The 18,090-nt window shown below is 48.6% G+C and overlaps 1 protein-coding gene and 1 non-coding gene across 4 annotated transcripts in view; both read left to right on the top strand.

The window, feature by feature from the left end:
• The first annotated feature begins 1,773 nt into the window (after window positions 1–1,773).
• Window positions 1,774–18,090, top strand: part of LAIR1 (leukocyte associated immunoglobulin like receptor 1) — an 18,714-nt gene continuing 2,397 nt past the window's right edge. For 2 of the 3 annotated variants that reach the window (XM_027768856.1, XM_027768855.1), the window contains exons 1-3: window positions 1,776–1,995; window positions 2,442–2,477; window positions 16,810–17,109. In XM_027768856.1, coding sequence (XP_027624657.1) covers window positions 1,962–1,995; window positions 2,442–2,477; window positions 16,810–17,109 — 370 coding nt within the window. In that variant the 5' untranslated portion in view covers window positions 1,776–1,961. Of the gene's footprint in view, window positions 1,996–2,441; window positions 2,478–16,809; window positions 17,110–18,090 lie in introns of all 3 variants that reach the window. The other variant, XM_027768854.1, reaches the window with a different exon arrangement.
• LOC114006420 (small nucleolar RNA U109) lies at window positions 2,671–2,801 on the top strand. Its single transcript, XR_003548133.1, has one exon. It is a non-coding gene; the product is annotated as a small nucleolar RNA U109 (small nucleolar RNA).

Below are 18,090 nucleotides of genomic sequence, written 5' to 3'. Positions count from 1 at the left end.
TGCCAGAGAGACAGAGAGAGGGAGAGAGGAGGCACCCTCGACGGGGCACAGTCATGTCACAGTCCCTTCTCTGTCTCTATCCTGTTGGGATTCTGGGCATGCACAGAAGCAGGGATGGTGTTTTCAAGCCACCGGGGTGGAATGTGAACTGTGCTTGGCCGTGTGGGGTCCGGCTCCCTAGGCTACTGGACCGGATTGAGGATTCCTTTCTTTTTTGGAAGGCTGACTAGTATTCTAACAGGTATATACTGGGTGGTTGGAAGGCTGACTAGTATTCTAACAGGTATATGCTGGGTGGTTGGAAGGCTGACTGGTTTTCTAACAGGTATATACTGGGTGGTTGGAAGGCTGACTGGTATTCTAACAGGTATACGCTGGGTGGTTGGAAGGCTGACTGGTATTCTAACAGGTATATACTGGGTGGTTGGAAAAGGCGTGTGTTTTCCTATGTTTCTCTGTGCAAAGCTGCGTCGTGACTTTTCCGATGGCCCAATGCCACACCTCCTTCGCCCTTTCCTCTCCCATGGACAGGCTCTCTCTCCGTCTTGGCGATGTGAACAGTACCGTGATGACGTAGGGGTGCAGACAGCTCTTCAGCTCCACACGCTTTTCAGAATCAGAGTGCAGCAGTCTGTGTCAGCGTGCTAAAACCCGGACTCCACTGAGCCATGAGGGCCACCGGCGGGCACTCTCTCGCACTAGCAGGCCTGGTGACAAGGACTGTTTCTTAGCAGACTCCGCCAGAACGCAGCAGCCTTGCTCAGAGACCACCACGGCCTGACGCAAGGCCTGCTTCTGCCAGACGCCTGCCTGGAGGCTGCCTGCCCGCCTTGGCCGGGCACCACCCTGGGTGTTAATCCTGGCAGCCAAGGAGAGTTGTCCGGAAACAACCGGTGTAACCTCACCCCCTGCCCCCACTTGTGATCTTCATCTTTAAAACCTTCCAAGGATGAGAAGCCTCAGTGGGCGTGTTGGAGGTCACCCAAATCAGCTCATTCAGCCGTATCCTGGTGCAGTCCTCAAACTTAGGCCCAAATGAAGTCTCTCTGCTTTTCAAGTTTTGACTCGGTTTACTTTAGTTAACAATAAACTGATTTCGCGTCCTTTGGGTCAACACGGAGCAGTGGGAGATTACTGGGTCACATGGTGGTTCTTTATTGTGTGTAGGGGTTTGCCATAGGTGTGTGAGTTTGCCTGAGAGCGACAGAGAGACCAAAAGTAAGAAATTACAGGGAGATGGCCATACTGCAGTCCCTTCTCTTCCAGTCTCCTCCTGGAATTTTGGGCACACACGCACACACGCACACACGCACACACGCCCAGCATAATCCTCAGGCCACTGGGTCCAGAGTGCGACCGTGGTCGGGGGAGTCAGCACCTCACCGCCGCGCCAGCTGCTGCCCCCGTGGCTCTGTGCTTCGTTCTCGGAGGGGCCCCGATGGCTTTCCCTCTGAGGGCGCCTTTGGCTGCCCCACCAACAGTGTACGGAGACCCAGGTTCTTCATATCCTTGCCAACACTTGTCTCTTTAAAAACGAATCCTCGTAGGAGGACTTTTTAATGCGCTCACAGCTCACTGGGAGGTTGAGGCAGGCTCCGTACTTGGAGGATTCCATGGTCCCCTGTTCAGTTACCAGCGTCCTGACGCCTTGCCTGAGGACGGGGGACGTCCAGGGCTGGGGCTGACATCCATGTGAGCAGCGGCACCGCCCGCACTCTGCCTGTCCTACGGGTTAGGAAGGAGGGTAACCAGCAGAGCTCAACCCCACCCGAGCACGTGGGTGAGAAACAGCTCGTGGGAACCAAGGCCCGCCTCTGCCTCATTTGCAGGAAGAGAAGAAAAAACAGGAGAGAGTGTGTTTCCCTTCCGTGCGAGGCAGTTGATGTAGAAACCCCATCACGGGTCGCCAACACATCCTGTCCCCGTAACTGCTGCGCGGCTCCACCGGTCAGCTCCAGGCCATGTGCCCCGGTCCCACCGCCCTGCTGGGCTTTGGTGAGTCCTGAGTGGGGAGGACCCGGGGCAGGGGTGAGACCTGGGGAAGGAGCCCAGAGCCCTGTTCTTGGGTCTGACTCCAGTGGAGCAGATTTTGGGTCTTGGGGGAGAAAGGGGTCTCTCTCCCCCCAGGGCTTCTCACCTCTGCTCTGGCCTAGCCAAGTCTCACCGGAGCAGGGGGAATCTTGGATGTGGTCGGAGAAACAGGACCGTAGCTGGGGACGAGTTCAGCTCTGAGAAGGGCTGAGGGACCCGTGTTGAAGAGGAGACAGGGATTGTGTTGAAGCTGTTTAGAGCCAGGAGGGTTGTCTCGGTTGTTAGGTGGCGGATGGGTGGTCTACTAGTTATGGGAGGCTCCATGGAGCCCTCCTTCCCCCTGCACTCACACACAGCAGCCCTCCGGGGGGACTAGGCAGTGGGGCTTTCTCACTGGGTCTCTCTTGCAGTGCTCTGCCTGGGCTGGACGGTCGGCGTGCGTGAGGGTGAGTCATGTCTGCAAGATTCCTCATCCCTCCACTCCAGGGGCAGCTCGGGTGGGGTGGGAGATCCTTGAGGCCTGGAGGGAGACCCTTACATAGAGCCTGAATCGCAGACACCCCACATGTTTCAGCCTCACCCATCCTCTCCTTCTCTGTCTTTTTAGGTTTTCCTCATTTAAAAATGTGTATCACTTTATTGCACGTGGAACTGTCTGCTCCTCATTCCTCGGGGGCGGGACTATTCCCACGCCACGCTATACTGAAAGGGTGCTCAGGGCTGCCGACCTTGACGTAGAGGCTGAGTGGTAGTATATCTCTCCTACATAAGAGACTCTAAGAATACAGAAAGTAAACTTATTTAAAGAGATGGTCCAACCATTTTGTACTTTTAAAAAAAGTTTATACACTTATTTGTTTCATGGGTAAGAGAGACAGACAGAGACAGAGAGAGACAGCACCTCCAATGGGGTCTTGACAACCTCCACCCACCCGCAGCTTCGGCCGGCCAGGGTTACGGGCATGCGTGTGTCCGGGGTACTCAGGGGCTCTCTGGAGGTGAGCCAGAACCTCCCGCGCCAGATCGCCTCGCAGGGCCCTCCCCTTACATCCTACCTTTAGCAGCTAGCATCACCACCTGTAGGAAGGTCCCGGAACATCTCCCTCCTGTCTCACTGACACCCGGGTCCGGGACCGGCCTTTGCACACTGCTCTTTCCGCCTCTGAGCCCTCCTGAGGTTCATCTCAGGTGGAATGAGGTCCCTCGATCCCCGATCCTGATCCCCTTCTCCTTGGGCTGGGCCCGTCCCTCTCCCAGCCACCCCGGGGCCCCACACTGGCTGGCTTACCTCTACTTACTTTGATTACTGCGAATTTCCACTGATTTTAAATGGACTAATGATCTCTACTGTGTACAACGCGTGCATTATAGTGCACCCGGGAGGGCTCGGTGGAGCTAACCGGCCTGTACGTCCCCTAACCATGCACACCTCCTGTGGCCAGCACTCCGTCTGCCCTCCCAGCAACCACCAGCACACGGTACAGTGCTCCTGACGGCACTTCCTCCTGTGTAACCGAGACTGCACCTTGGCCGACCGCCCCAGGCTGACTTCCCACTCCCCACGCCCCGGGTCCCTTGGCCATGCAGACAGCATGCTGGTCTTTCAAGACACCCCTCTCAGCCCTGACTCCCCGGAAGGGGTCCCCTCTGCCTGCGAGCTTCCTGCACTCAGAGTCTGTGGTTGTGGGTTCGGACAACTGCTTGATCCGCCTGCCTCTCCCCAGTCTGTCAGCTCCATGGAGCGGGGGCTGTGTCACTGACTCGCATGTTTGTGGGCCTAGTGATGCGTGGAAGGCATCTGCAAGTACAGGGATAAGAAATTAAGATTCAGTTGGAGAAAGAACGAATGAATGAGGCAGTGGAGGTGGGACTGGGGAGATGCTGGCCAAGGATCAAATCCTCTGTTAGGAGAAATGAATCCAGCTCGATTGCGCTGCACGGTGATAGCAGTTAATAGCAATGTTCTGCATGCTTGAAAATTGCTAAGAGAGATTTTAAATGTTCTCGTGACAAAAATATGTACGTTAATTAGCTCAATCTGGGCATTTTGTAATAATACTGCATCAAAACATTTTGTTGTACACTATCAATATGTATGATCTTTATCTGTCCATTAAAAAAAGCCAAAATAACAAATGAGTGATTGAATTGAACCTCTGCAAGCTTCCTGACTTAATTGGGCATTATTTTATTCCCCTTACTTTTATAGAGCAAAAATTACAGAACTTTTTTTTTTTCCAACAGAGAACTTTACATCATTTTGTCTGTTAAATGTCTCTTCCCTTTGGCCCTCCTACCTACCCTCCACCACCCACTCCCCTCCCTGACAGTCTCTGGTATCCGCACTGTCCTGTCTGCTACCCACCTCCAGATCGCTCCATTTCTGCCAGAGTGCAGACCTCTGGAGCACACTGAGTGGGGATATACCATGTGTGTCTTTCAGAGTCTGGCTCACTTTGCTCAGCAGTAAGTCCTCTATATTCTCCCACTTTGAATCAGATGATAGGGTTTCATTCTTTCCTTCCTTTTCTCTTTCTCTCTCTCTTTCTTTCTTCCTTTCTTTCTTTCTCTCGTTCTCTCTTCTTTCTGAGAGAGATTTTTGCAATAGGTACGTGTGCTCACCAGAGAGAGAGAGAAACAGAAAGTGAGAAATCATTCCTGGGGGGCGGGGGGATTGGCCATATTGCAACCCCTCTCCTCCAATCTCTTCTTGGGATCTTGGGCACATGTGTATACATGCCCAGCATGAGTTTTAAGCTACCAGGTCTGGGACTTGAACTGTGGTCAACTATGTGGAAGTCCAGAGATGTACCCATTACGCCATCTGCTGGTTCCCAAGGGTTTCATTGTTTCTTATGGCTCAGTAATATTCCATAGTGTTTATGTGCTACAGTTTTTCAATCCAATCATTAGTTTTGGGACACTTAGGTTGATTCCATGTCTTAGCAATTGTGAATAATGCTGCAATAAACATGGATATGCAAATGTCTTTCTGTTTTCATATCTTTTGGGTAAATACCAAGTGCAGTCACTGGGTCATAAGGTAGTTCTACCTGTAGGTTTCCAGGAACCTCCATATTGTTCTCCACAGAGATCTTATCATTCTTTTTCTTTTTCTTTCTTTACTCCTTTCTTTCTTCTTTTGCTCTCTCTCTCTTTCCTCCTTTCTTTTTCTTTTTCTTTCCTTTTTATTTTGAGCTAGCCATTCTTTTTTTTTTTTTTTTTTGTGGGGTTGCTATAGGGCACTTGCGCTTGCCAGAAAGACAGAGAGAGACAGAGATACAGAAAGTGAGAAATCACCCCCTCCCCCCCCAGGGCGGATGGCCATGCCACAATCCCTTCTCCTCCATTCTCTTCTCGGGATCTTGGGCACACATGAATACGTGGCCGGTGTGAGTTTAAGCCACCGGGTTCAGGACTTGAACCATGGTTGACTACATGGGAGTTCAGTGACATAGCCATTACGCTAACTGCTGGTCCCACAAGCTGGCCATTCTAACTGGGGTTAAATGGTATCTCATTGTGGTTTTAATGTGCATTTCCCTTATGACAAGAGACTTTAAACATTTTTTCATATGCCTTTTGGCCATTTGTAAGTCTTTTTTGGAGAGTTGTCTATTGAGTACATTTGCCCTTTTTAAAACTGGATTGCTCATTTTTTCATGGGTGAGCTGTTTGAGTTCCCAGTGTATTCTGGTTATCAATCTCTTGTCTGAGGAATAATGTGCAAACATTTTCTTCCATTCTGAGGGTTGTCTTCTCACTCTGATTGTTGTTTCCTTTGCTGCAAAGAAGCTTTTAACTTGATGGAATCCCACTTGTCTATTTTTGCAATCTTTGCCTGTGCTGTAGGGGTCTCATTTAAGAAATCTTTGCATACTCCAATATCTTCAAGTCTTCCCAATTTTCTACCAACAGTTTAATAGTTTGAGACTTTGTTAATAGTGAGAGCTAAATGTCCAGTTTAATTTCTCTGCAGGTGGATATCTAGGTCTTCTAGAACCATTTGCTGAAAAGACTTTCTTTTCTCCACTGCATTGTTTTATACCGTTTGTCAAAGATCAGTTGGCTGTATGATTCGGAGTTTATTTCTAGATTCTCTTCAGTTCCATTGGTCTATGTGCCTTTTTCTGTGCCATGTTGTTTTTATTATCACGGCTTTGTAATATATTTTGAAGTTCTGTAAGAGTGAGATGCCTTCTACTTTTTTTTTTTTTTCGCACTGTTGTCTTGGAGATATGGGGTCTTCTCTGTTTCTAGATAAATCTTATGGTAGTTTTTCTACTTCTGAGACAAATGTTACTGGCAATTTGATCAGAATCACATTAAATATGTTAATTTGCATAGAACTGAACTGACATTTTCTTATATTGATTCTTCCCATCTAAAACCACAGGATGTCTCCCCTTCTTTTTTGGAAAAAATCATACTCAATTTCTTTTTTCAGTTGTTCATAGTTTTCCTTGTAGAGGTCTTTCACCTCTTTGGTTAGGTATGCTCCTAAGTATCTTATTTGTTTCATGATTATTGTAAATAGGATTGCTTTCTTCAGTTCTGTCTGTCTGTTCATTGTTGGTGTATAAACATGCTATAGATTTTTGTCTATTGAGTTTGTCTCCTGCTACTTTATTGAATTTATTTATCAATTCTAGTTTTTTGTGGGTTCCTTTGGCTTTTCTATGTATATAATTATATCATCTGCAAACAGGGACAGTTTAGCTTCTTCTTTTCTTACCTGGATGTCTTTTGTTTTTCTTTCTTGTCTGATTACATTGGCTAGGACTTCTAGTGCTGTGTTGAAAAGAAGTGGAGAACGTGGGCAACCTTGTCTTGTTCCCACTTTTAATGGGAAGCTTTCAGCTTTAGCAATGAGTCTGTCGTATGTGACTTTCTTCATTGGAGTTCTTTATCGGTGTGCACTCACCAGAGAGAGAGAGACAGACACACACAGTGAGAAGGAAAGGGAGAACTCATCCCCCCGCCCGAGGAGGGATGGCCACTCCATAATCCCTTCTTTTCCATTCTCCTCCCAGCATCTTGGGCACATGTGCACATGCACCCAGTGTGATTTTCAAGCTACCAGGGTCTGGGACTTGAAACATGGTTGGTCACATGGGAGTCCAGTGACATAAGCACTATGCCATCTGTTGGCCTCCTGTATGTGACTTCTATTGTGGTGAGGAATGTCCCTTCTGCCCCTATTCTGCTGAGAGTCTTGATCATGGAGGAATGTTGTATTTTTATCAAATGCTTTTCCTGCATCGATAGGTATGATTGTACGACTTTTACTGTTCTTTCTATGAATGTGGTGCATTACATGTATTGCTTTGTGTGTGCTGAAAGTCCTTGCAGTCCTGGGGTAAGGCCTACCTGGCCATGGTGTATGACCCTCTTAAGGTGCTGTCGGATTGGCTTGCCCGTGCCTTGCTGAGAATTTTTGCATCATTTCATCAGGGATATTGGTCTGTAGTTTTCTTTTTCCATGAAGTCCTTTTGTGCTTTTGGTATCTCTGATGGAGGCTTCACAGAGTGAGGTTGGAATGGTTCTTTCCTTTTGAATCTTTAGAAGTAGCTTGTGGAGGGACCAGAGGGACCAGCAGACGACGTGGTGGTTAAGGCCTGAGCTGTCATACTGCTGACTGGTGAGTCCTGGATCTGGCGGGCTGGAAATCATGCCAGGTGCGTGCACATGTAGGCCCGAAATCCTGAGAGGAGAAGGCATAGTGTGGTCACTCCCCTGGGGGTGATGTACCACTTTCCCACTCACTCTCTTTCTCTGGCAAGCACATGCATGTTATTGCAAAAACCTAAAAAAATACAGAAAAAGAAATAGTTTGGGGCAGCAGGTGGCATGGTGGTTAAAGGCACTGGACTCCCACATGGCCAACCATGGCTCGAGTCCCAGACTGGCGGCTTGCTTTTTCACTTTGTCTCTCTCTCACTCTGACTCTGTCCCTCTCTAGTCAAATTAAAATAAATAAGCAAATAAATAAAGTTAAATAAAATATCATTCTTTCAAAAAAAAGTTTTGTAGAATTCAGAAGTGGAGCCATGTGGGCCTGGGCTTTCTTTGTTGGGAGACTATTTACTGCTGACTCAGTGCCCCCTCTTGTTATTGGTCTACTCAGGCTTTCTGCTTCATCCCAGTTCAACCTGCATAGCTTGCGTGTGTCTAGACGTTTGCCCATCTCATCCGGGCTCTGTGGTTTGTTGCCATATAGTTGCTTGGAGTATTCTCTCATAATTTTTGTATTTCCAGTATATATTACTTTTATATTACCAGCTTTGTAGCTGATTTTTTATTTATTTTTGAGAGGTGTTTTGCTATAGGGTGTGTGCACTCACCAGAGAGATAGAAAGTAAGAAATCACCTCCGAGGAGATGGCCATGCTACGATCCCTTCTCCCCTACCTCCTGGGATTCCAGGATTGCACGCACATGCGCCTGGCTTGTTTGGAGCCGCTGGGTCTGGGACTTGAACCAGGTCGGCCACGTGGCAGTCCAGCACCTTAACCACCACACCACCTGCTGGCCCCTTTGTAACTGAGTTTTATCTCTCTGGGTCCTTTCTCTGTTTCTTTCGATTAGTCTAGCTACTAATAGTTTGTCAATTTTGTTTATAATCTCAAAAAACAGCTTTTTTGTTCCATTGATTTTTGTGTGTAGTTCTTTTATTCTCTGTTTCATTTATTTCAGTCCTAATATTTATTACTTCTTCTCTTCTGTTATTGTTGGAGTTTATATGTTGTTGCTTCTCCAGTTCCTCAAGACGTGATGTTACTTATTTGCCACTTTCTGGTTTTGCTGTGAGCGCTAACGGCTGTGAAGGCCTCTCTTCAGTCTGCTTTTGCTGTGTCCCAAAGACTGGGAGTGGTTTTCAATCGATCTTTCGACTTCAGCCTTAATTTCTTCCGCAGTTTGAAAGTCGCTCAGGGGTAGGTTGTTCAGTTGCCCTGTTTTTATGTATTTTCAAGAGCTCTTTCTGTGACCGATTTCAAGGTTAATAGTGTTGCGGTCGCAGGAGATGCTGGGTGTAGCTTCTGTACTTTTAAGCTTGTGGAGGCTTGTTTTATCGCCTGTTTTTGGAGAGGTTTTTGCTATAGGGCACTTGCGCTTGCCAGAAAGACAGAGAGAGACAGAGATACAGAAAGTGAGAAATCACCCCCTCCCCCCCCAGGGCGGATGGCCATGCCACAATCCCTTCTCCTCCATTCTCTTCTCGGGATCTTGGGCACACATGAATACGTGGCCGGTGTGAGTTTAAGCCACCGGGTTCAGGACTTGAACCATGGTTGACTACATGGGAGTTCAGTGACATAGCCATTACGCTAACTGCTGGTCCCACAAGCTGGCCATTCTAACTGGGGTTAAATGGTATCTCATTGTGGTTTTAATGTGCATTTCCCTTATGACAAGAGACTTTAAACATTTTTTCATATGCCTTTTGGCCATTTGTAAGTCTTTTTTGGAGAGTTGTCTATTGAGTACATTTGCCCTTTTTAAAACTGGATTGCTCATTTTTTCATGGGTGAGCTGTTTGAGTTCCCAGTGTATTCTGGTTATCAATCTCTTGTCTGAGGAATAATGTGCAAACATTTTCTTCCATTCTGAGGGTTGTCTTCTCACTCTGATTGTTGTTTCCTTTGCTGCAAAGAAGCTTTTAACTTGATGGAATCCCACTTGTCTATTTTTGCAATCTTTGCCTGTGCTGTAGGGGTCTCATTTAAGAAATCTTTGCATACTCCAATATCTTCAAGTCTTCCCAATTTTCTACCAACAGTTTAATAGTTTGAGACTTTGTTAATAGTGAGAGCTAAATGTCCAGTTTAATTTCTCTGCAGGTGGATATCTAGGTCTTCTAGAACCATTTGCTGAAAAGACTTTCTTTTCTCCACTGCATTGTTTTATACCGTTTGTCAAAGATCAGTTGGCTGTATGATTCGGAGTTTATTTCTAGATTCTCTTCAGTTCCATTGGTCTATGTGCCTTTTTCTGTGCCATGTTGTTTTTATTATCACGGCTTTGTAATATATTTTGAAGTTCTGTAAGAGTGAGATGCCTTCTACTTTTTTTTTTTTTTCGCACTGTTGTCTTGGAGATATGGGGTCTTCTCTGTTTCTAGATAAATCTTATGGTAGTTTTTCTACTTCTGAGACAAATGTTACTGGCAATTTGATCAGAATCACATTAAATATGTTAATTTGCATAGAACTGAACTGACATTTTCTTATATTGATTCTTCCCATCTAAAACCACAGGATGTCTCCCCTTCTTTTTTGGAAAAAATCATACTCAATTTCTTTTTTCAGTTGTTCATAGTTTTCCTTGTAGAGGTCTTTCACCTCTTTGGTTAGGTATGCTCCTAAGTATCTTATTTGTTTCATGATTATTGTAAATAGGATTGCTTTCTTCAGTTCTGTCTGTCTGTTCATTGTTGGTGTATAAACATGCTATAGATTTTTGTCTATTGAGTTTGTCTCCTGCTACTTTATTGAATTTATTTATCAATTCTAGTTTTTTGTGGGTTCCTTTGGCTTTTCTATGTATATAATTATATCATCTGCAAACAGGGACAGTTTAGCTTCTTCTTTTCTTACCTGGATGTCTTTTGTTTTTCTTTCTTGTCTGATTACATTGGCTAGGACTTCTAGTGCTGTGTTGAAAAGAAGTGGAGAACGTGGGCAACCTTGTCTTGTTCCCACTTTTAATGGGAAGCTTTCAGCTTTAGCAATGAGTCTGTCGTATGTGACTTTCTTCATTGGAGTTCTTTATCGGTGTGCACTCACCAGAGAGAGAGAGACAGACACACACAGTGAGAAGGAAAGGGAGAACTCATCCCCCCGCCCGAGGAGGGATGGCCACTCCATAATCCCTTCTTTTCCATTCTCCTCCCAGCATCTTGGGCACATGTGCACATGCACCCAGTGTGATTTTCAAGCTACCAGGGTCTGGGACTTGAAACATGGTTGGTCACATGGGAGTCCAGTGACATAAGCACTATGCCATCTGTTGGCCTCCTGTATGTGACTTCTATTGTGGTGAGGAATGTCCCTTCTGCCCCTATTCTGCTGAGAGTCTTGATCATGGAGGAATGTTGTATTTTTATCAAATGCTTTTCCTGCATCGATAGGTATGATTGTACGACTTTTACTGTTCTTTCTATGAATGTGGTGCATTACATGTATTGCTTTGTGTGTGCTGAAAGTCCTTGCAGTCCTGGGGTAAGGCCTACCTGGCCATGGTGTATGACCCTCTTAAGGTGCTGTCGGATTGGCTTGCCCGTGCCTTGCTGAGAATTTTTGCATCATTTCATCAGGGATATTGGTCTGTAGTTTTCTTTTTCCATGAAGTCCTTTTGTGCTTTTGGTATCTCTGATGGAGGCTTCACAGAGTGAGGTTGGAATGGTTCTTTCCTTTTGAATCTTTAGAAGTAGCTTGTGGAGGGACCAGAGGGACCAGCAGACGACGTGGTGGTTAAGGCCTGAGCTGTCATACTGCTGACTGGTGAGTCCTGGATCTGGCGGGCTGGAAATCATGCCAGGTGCGTGCACATGTAGGCCCGAAATCCTGAGAGGAGAAGGCATAGTGTGGTCACTCCCCTGGGGGTGATGTACCACTTTCCCACTCACTCTCTTTCTCTGGCAAGCACATGCATGTTATTGCAAAAACCTAAAAAAATACAGAAAAAGAAATAGTTTGGGGCAGCAGGTGGCATGGTGGTTAAAGGCACTGGACTCCCACATGGCCAACCATGGCTCGAGTCCCAGACTGGCGGCTTGCTTTTTCACTTTGTCTCTCTCTCACTCTGACTCTGTCCCTCTCTAGTCAAATTAAAATAAATAAGCAAATAAATAAAGTTAAATAAAATATCATTCTTTCAAAAAAAAGTTTTGTAGAATTCAGAAGTGGAGCCATGTGGGCCTGGGCTTTCTTTGTTGGGAGACTATTTACTGCTGACTCAGTGCCCCCTCTTGTTATTGGTCTACTCAGGCTTTCTGCTTCATCCCAGTTCAACCTGCATAGCTTGCGTGTGTCTAGACGTTTGCCCATCTCATCCGGGCTCTGTGGTTTGTTGCCATATAGTTGCTTGGAGTATTCTCTCATAATTTTTGTATTTCCAGTATATATTACTTTTATATTACCAGCTTTGTAGCTGATTTTTTATTTATTTTTGAGAGGTGTTTTGCTATAGGGTGTGTGCACTCACCAGAGAGATAGAAAGTAAGAAATCACCTCCGAGGAGATGGCCATGCTACGATCCCTTCTCCCCTACCTCCTGGGATTCCAGGCATGCACGCACATGCGCCTGGCTTGTTTGGAGCCGCTGGGTCTGGGACTTGAACCAGGTCGGCCACGTGGCAGTCCAGCACCTTAACCACCACACCACCTGCTGGCCCCTTTGTAACTGAGTTTTATCTCTCTGGGTCCTTTCTCTGTTTCTTTCGATTAGTCTAGCTACTAATAGTTTGTCAATTTTGTTTATAATCTCAAAAAACAGCTTTTTTGTTCCATTGATTTTTGTGTGTAGTTCTTTTATTCTCTGTTTCATTTATTTCAGTCCTAATATTTATTACTTCTTCTCTTCTGTTATTGTTGGAGTTTATATGTTGTTGCTTCTCCAGTTCCTCAAGACGTGATGTTACTTATTTGCCACTTTCTGGTTTTGCTGTGAGCGCTAACGGCTGTGAAGGCCTCTCTTCAGTCTGCTTTTGCTGTGTCCCAAAGACTGGGAGTGGTTTTCAATCGATCTTTCGACTTCAGCCTTAATTTCTTCCGCAGTTTGAAAGTCGCTCAGGGGTAGGTTGTTCAGTTGCCCTGTTTTTATGTATTTTCAAGAGCTCTTTCTGTGACCGATTTCAAGGTTAATAGTGTTGCGGTCGCAGGAGATGCTGGGTGTAGCTTCTGTACTTTTAAGCTTGTGGAGGCTTGTTTTATCGCCTGTTCTGTGGTCAGTTTGGAAATGTCCCACGGGGAGATGAGGGAAGGTGTGTTTGTAGCCGCGGGGTGGAATGCACTGTGTGTCCGTCAGGTCCCTCCAGTTCACGGACCAGTCGGTCCCGTGTCTCTGTTTATTTGTTGTGGAGAGGACCCGTCCGGCGGTGGCAGCGGGCTGTTGAAGTCCCCAGCGACGAATGTGCTGTCTCCCTTTGGATAGAGCAGGGTTTTTATATGTTTGGGTGCCCTGGAACTGGGCACGTAAATATTTCTGGTCCTTTTATCTTGGTGAACTAATCCCTTTAGAGCGATGTGCTGTTCTTTGTCTCTTTACCTTTTCTATCTGCCTGTCCCCCATTTCTGTCTGAATGGCAGGACTTCTTGCAGCCCTTCACTTTCGGTCTCTGTCTCTGTCAGTGAGCTGAGTGTCTCGTAAGCAACACACAGAGCGCTTCTGTTTCGTTTGTTTGTTTTCCACCGAGCCACTCTCTGTTTGGTTGGGGAATTTAATCTGCCAGCACTCGAGGTTATCACTGATAGATGAGGCTGAGCCCTGTCATTCGGTTACTCTTTATCGTTATTCATTCATTTTGGTCATTGTTTTGTGCTCTCTTACTTCTGTCCATCTCCCCTAAGTTCTCCTCCCCCAGATGTAGTCCCTGATGTCTTCCCTGAGAAGCTGTCTTACTTTTCGTGAATTCTTTCAGCTTTCGTTTACCTGGGAATGATTTTATTCCTCCTTCACGTTTGAGGGATAATCGTGCTAGGTAGAGTGTTACTGGCTGGAGTTGTTTTTCGCTGTTTTTAAAGATGTCTTCCCATTCTTCCCTTGTGTGCCTTGTCTCAGTTGAGAGGTCCGACCTTAGTAACTCGGCATTTCTCCTTGCCTTTTTAGAATATTCCCTTTGTCTTTGATTTTTTCCCCAGTTTGGCTGTGATGTGCCTTGGAGAGGATCTCCGTATGTTAAATCTATCTGGTGTTCTTCGCATGTGCTGGATTTGGATTTCTGTATGGCTCTCTAAATTTGGAAAGCCTTCAGATAAAACATGACAGAAGGGACTTTTCTTAGCCTCTCCCCATCTGGAATACCCAGTGTGAGAATATTGGGCCATTTAATGGTGTCTAGGTTTTCATGTGTGTTGACCTCATTTTTAATGGTCATTTTTCTGTTCTTCTTTGTTGCTTGGATGAAGTCAGAAGTTTGTCTTCAAGGTCAGAGATTCTTCTGCGTGGTCCAAGCTTCTGTTAATAATTGCAAGGGAGGTTTTTATCGGGTGATGAATTTCCTCCTCCAAGCCATGAAAAGATCTTCTCATCTCTTGGAACTGGTTGTCTGTTTTCTGTTGCATCTCATTGAATTTAGTTACAATAAACATTATGAGTCCTTTTGTGGCATCTGACGACTGCTCTGTGTCCTATCATGGCTGGTGAGGAGTTGCTATCCCTCTGGGAGAGAAGCGTTTTCTGGTCTCCTCACACTCCTTGAGGCTCTGCTGACTCTCCGGCGTCTGGCGGTGGAGTCACTTCCTGCTGCTTCTCTGGAGTGGGTCCGGCAGCCGCGTGCTCCAGCGCCTGTGACGCGAGTGAGGCCTGGCCAGGTCCCCTTCTCCTGCGGGTGGCAGCGTGGTGTCCGCGGTGGGAGTCTGGGATTATATGTACAGAGAGGAGTTTTTCTCCCGTGTCTGCTGGGATGAGTGTGGGAGAGAATCCTCCAGCGCTCACCGATGTTTGGCTCCTGTATACCCCAACCTCTCTGGTCCCTGCGTGGCTGGGAGGCTGAGCTGGGAATGAGGACTGCAGGCCCAGGCCGAGGTAGCCCCTCCTGCCATACCCTGCACCGGTCAGCAGGGCTTTGGTGCAGCTGAGGCCGGGCAGCCCTGCTTCCAACTGCTCCTGGGCAGGCGAGGGTAGGGCGGAATTAGCACAATAAAGGTGGCCCCCACCCTCCACCTCTTCAACTGCAGGAGCCTGGGTGGTGGTCTTGAAGGCTGAGGCAGCTCCCTCACCCCTACCCTGGGCAGGGGGATTTGGTGATGAACTGAGGCAGGGCAGCCCTGCTTCCCCTCTGCTCCTTCTTTTTTTTAAAGATGGAAAGGATTCTTTTAAATAATTATTTTATTTAACTGTATTTATTTTAATTTGACCAGAGAGGGGCAGAGTGAGAGAGAGCGAGAGTGAGAGTGAGAGAGAATACGCACGCGTGAGAGAAAAGGTGAGGAAGCAGACCACAGGTCCAGGGCTCAAACCGCGGTTGACCGTGTGGGAGTCCAGCACCCTTAACCACCATGCCACGTGCCAGCCCCTCCTGTCTGCCCCTTCTTTTCTTTTTGTAAAACTTTTTTTTTTTAATTATTTTATTTAGCTTTATTTATTTACATATTTATTTTAATTTGACCACAGAGAGAGAGAGGGACAGAGAGAGAGGTAGAGAAAGTGAGAGAGCAAGCCGCCAGGCCTGGGATTTGAACCACAGTTGGTAAGTGCGAATCCAGCACCCTTCACCACCATGTCACCGACTGGCACCCTCCTCTGCTCCTAACTCTGTGTCAGTGTGCCATTCTGCTAACCTTGACATAACCTTACTGTTCCATGACTTCAAACTCTCTCTTTTCTTCCCATCGTCAGCCAGATTGAGACAGATGAAGTTGCTTATTTTATTTTATTTTATTTTTTAACTGTATTTATTATTAATAATAATGTTATCTTTATTTTTAGTTTGCTATAGGACATGTGCACTCAGAAACAGAGAAAGTAAGAAAGCAAGCCACCAGGTCCAAGACTCGAACCATGGTTGACATGTGGGAGTCCAGTACCCCAGCCACCACACCACCTGCCGGCCCCAGGTGGGGGTTTAAAGAGCTTTAATAACAAGGAGATAGAAATAAGAGTGAGCTAAAGGTAGGAAACATAGAGGAGAACTCAGAGCTGGGTGGAAACAGAGGGCTGGTGTTGAGCACGGGGGACTGTCCTGTCTGGTGTCTGCTGTGGCAGATCTGTGACGGTGCCTCACCCACCCCTCCCACCGACTCTCCGAGCTTTGCAGACTGCCCGGTCCTGCCCACCCCACAGGGGACGGCCAGCTGCCCTTCAGCCCACAGCTGAGTCGTTCAGTAGTAAGGATGCCAGACGCCAGCTCCCTGTCCCCTGCCCGCTCACCCTCCCTGAACCTCTGTAAAGGGGAAGGGGGGATACCAGCCTGGCAGCAGACAGCTGACCCCAGCCACTCTGACAGTTCTGGGTGACCCTGAGCGAAGCCCACGTTATGGCTGGTCAAGGACTAGTTTCCAAGTAGGAGCTGTACCCGCGGGATGAGGGCCGAGTGGGAGCCGTCCCCGCGGGATGAGGGCCAAGTGGGAGCCGTCCCCATGGGATGGGGGCCGAGTGGGCGCCATCCCCGCGGGATGAGAGTTCACACGCACACAGAATGAGCCCGAGCCCAGGGTGGTGGAGTGTTCTAAAGCTGGATGTGGCCATGGCTGCAATACTGTAAGGCTCCTGGGGCCAGCAGGCAGCACAGTAGTTCAGGAGCTGGACCCCCACGTGGTCCACTCCAGTTGGAGTCCCAGGCCCGGCAGCTTGAAACAACGCCAGGTTTATGCACGAGCATGCCCAAGATCCCGAGGAGGGAGTGGAGAAGGGATTGATTGTGGCATGGCCATCCCCCTTGGGCGATTTCTCACTTTCTGTCTCTATCTATCTGGCAAGGACACATGCCTTGTAGCAAAAAATTGCTCAAAAAAATTGTAAATTTCCTAAAACATTGACTTGCGCACTAAAACAAATTGTGTGCCATGGTAACTTCCTCACAGTGGACACTGGTCCCCGCTCTGCTTCCCTCCTAGGGTCCCTGCCCAGACCGTCCATCTCAGCTGAGCCAGGCTCTGTGATCCCCCAGGGGCAGCCTGTGACCATCGTGTGCCGGGGTCCTGCTGGGGCTGAGTCATTCCGGCTGGAGACAGAGAGCGGACACACCCATTTCAGGGATGAGACTAATGTATCTCTACCCGGCCAATCTGGGACGGAGGCCAGGTTCCCCATCGAGGCAGTGAGCGGACACACGGCCAGGCGTTATCACTGTCTCTATCACGTCCGGTCTCAAGGCTGGTCTGAGCGCAGCGAGTCCCTGGAGCTGGTGGTGACAGGTGAGGAGGTCCCCAGGTCCCTGGACCTTGTCCCCGTTGCCGTCCTCCATCTCCCTGCCCTCCTCCTGCCCTCCCTCCCCTCTGCACACTCTCCCTCTGCCCTCAGCCTGCCTAGGTCCCCAGGCACCGAGGTGTCCTGCACGCTCAGCCCCAGCACCGGGTGGCACAGGGCTGCCCCGCTGGCCGTGGGAAGGGGCTGCAGAGATGGGAGGGGCGGACCGCAGGGACGGGCTCCTTCTCTCTAGGAAGCTGGGAAGCCCCTCTCCTGGAGCTGGAACCCAAGGTACCAAGGTGCGATGTCCTGTGGTGGGCTCCCTCCCACCAGGCAGGTCGTAGGGACGAGGGTGGCCCCAGACCAGGGCTGGACGGCACGGGGCGGCCTTTGGGCCAAGGTCATCCTCACCCCTGCGTGTCATCAGCCTGAGGTGTCTCGTATAAGAGTCCAGACCGGAAACTCCAGACAATCCCAACTCTCTCCCAGGCTTGCCCTGCTCTGGTTCCATGAGGTCCAGCACAGCTTGGGAGTGACAGGGGTGGGGGGGTGACACGGGGCAGAGAGAGTGGGAGTGATGAGGCGGGGGGGGAGCAGGAGTGACGCGGCATGAGAGTGGCAGCCCCCGCAGAATGCAGCAGGAGGGTGCCCTGGCCCCGGGCCCTCTGCCCTGCTCCCCGAGGCCTCAGGACTTAGTCTGGATGGAGTGACAGGCGTGGCCTCGGGTGGATGGCCGGGCGGGGGCCACCTGGTTGAGGGCCTTAGCACATGTGCCCACCGAGCCCTTCCGATGCGACCCGTGCGGCCGAGGACCCGACTCCTCACTCGTGTACGCTGGGTGGGTTTCAGTGAGCCCATAGCCACGTGCGGCCACGGCAGCGGGCAGTGCAAGGAGGCCATCTCCACCACACGGAGAGTCCTGCTGGGCAGGGCTGTCCCGACGGAGCGGGTCAGGGAATCGTGGGGTGAAGCGGGCCCCCCTGTGGCGG

This window comes from Tupaia chinensis, unplaced genomic scaffold (genome assembly GCF_000334495.1).
Source record: "Tupaia chinensis unplaced genomic scaffold, TupChi_1.0 Scaffold147674_1, whole genome shotgun sequence".
Taxonomy (NCBI): domain Eukaryota; kingdom Metazoa; phylum Chordata; class Mammalia; order Scandentia; family Tupaiidae; genus Tupaia; species Tupaia belangeri.
The sequence above is the reverse complement of the archived record's forward strand: the minus strand, read 5'-3'. Positions and strand labels throughout refer to the sequence as shown.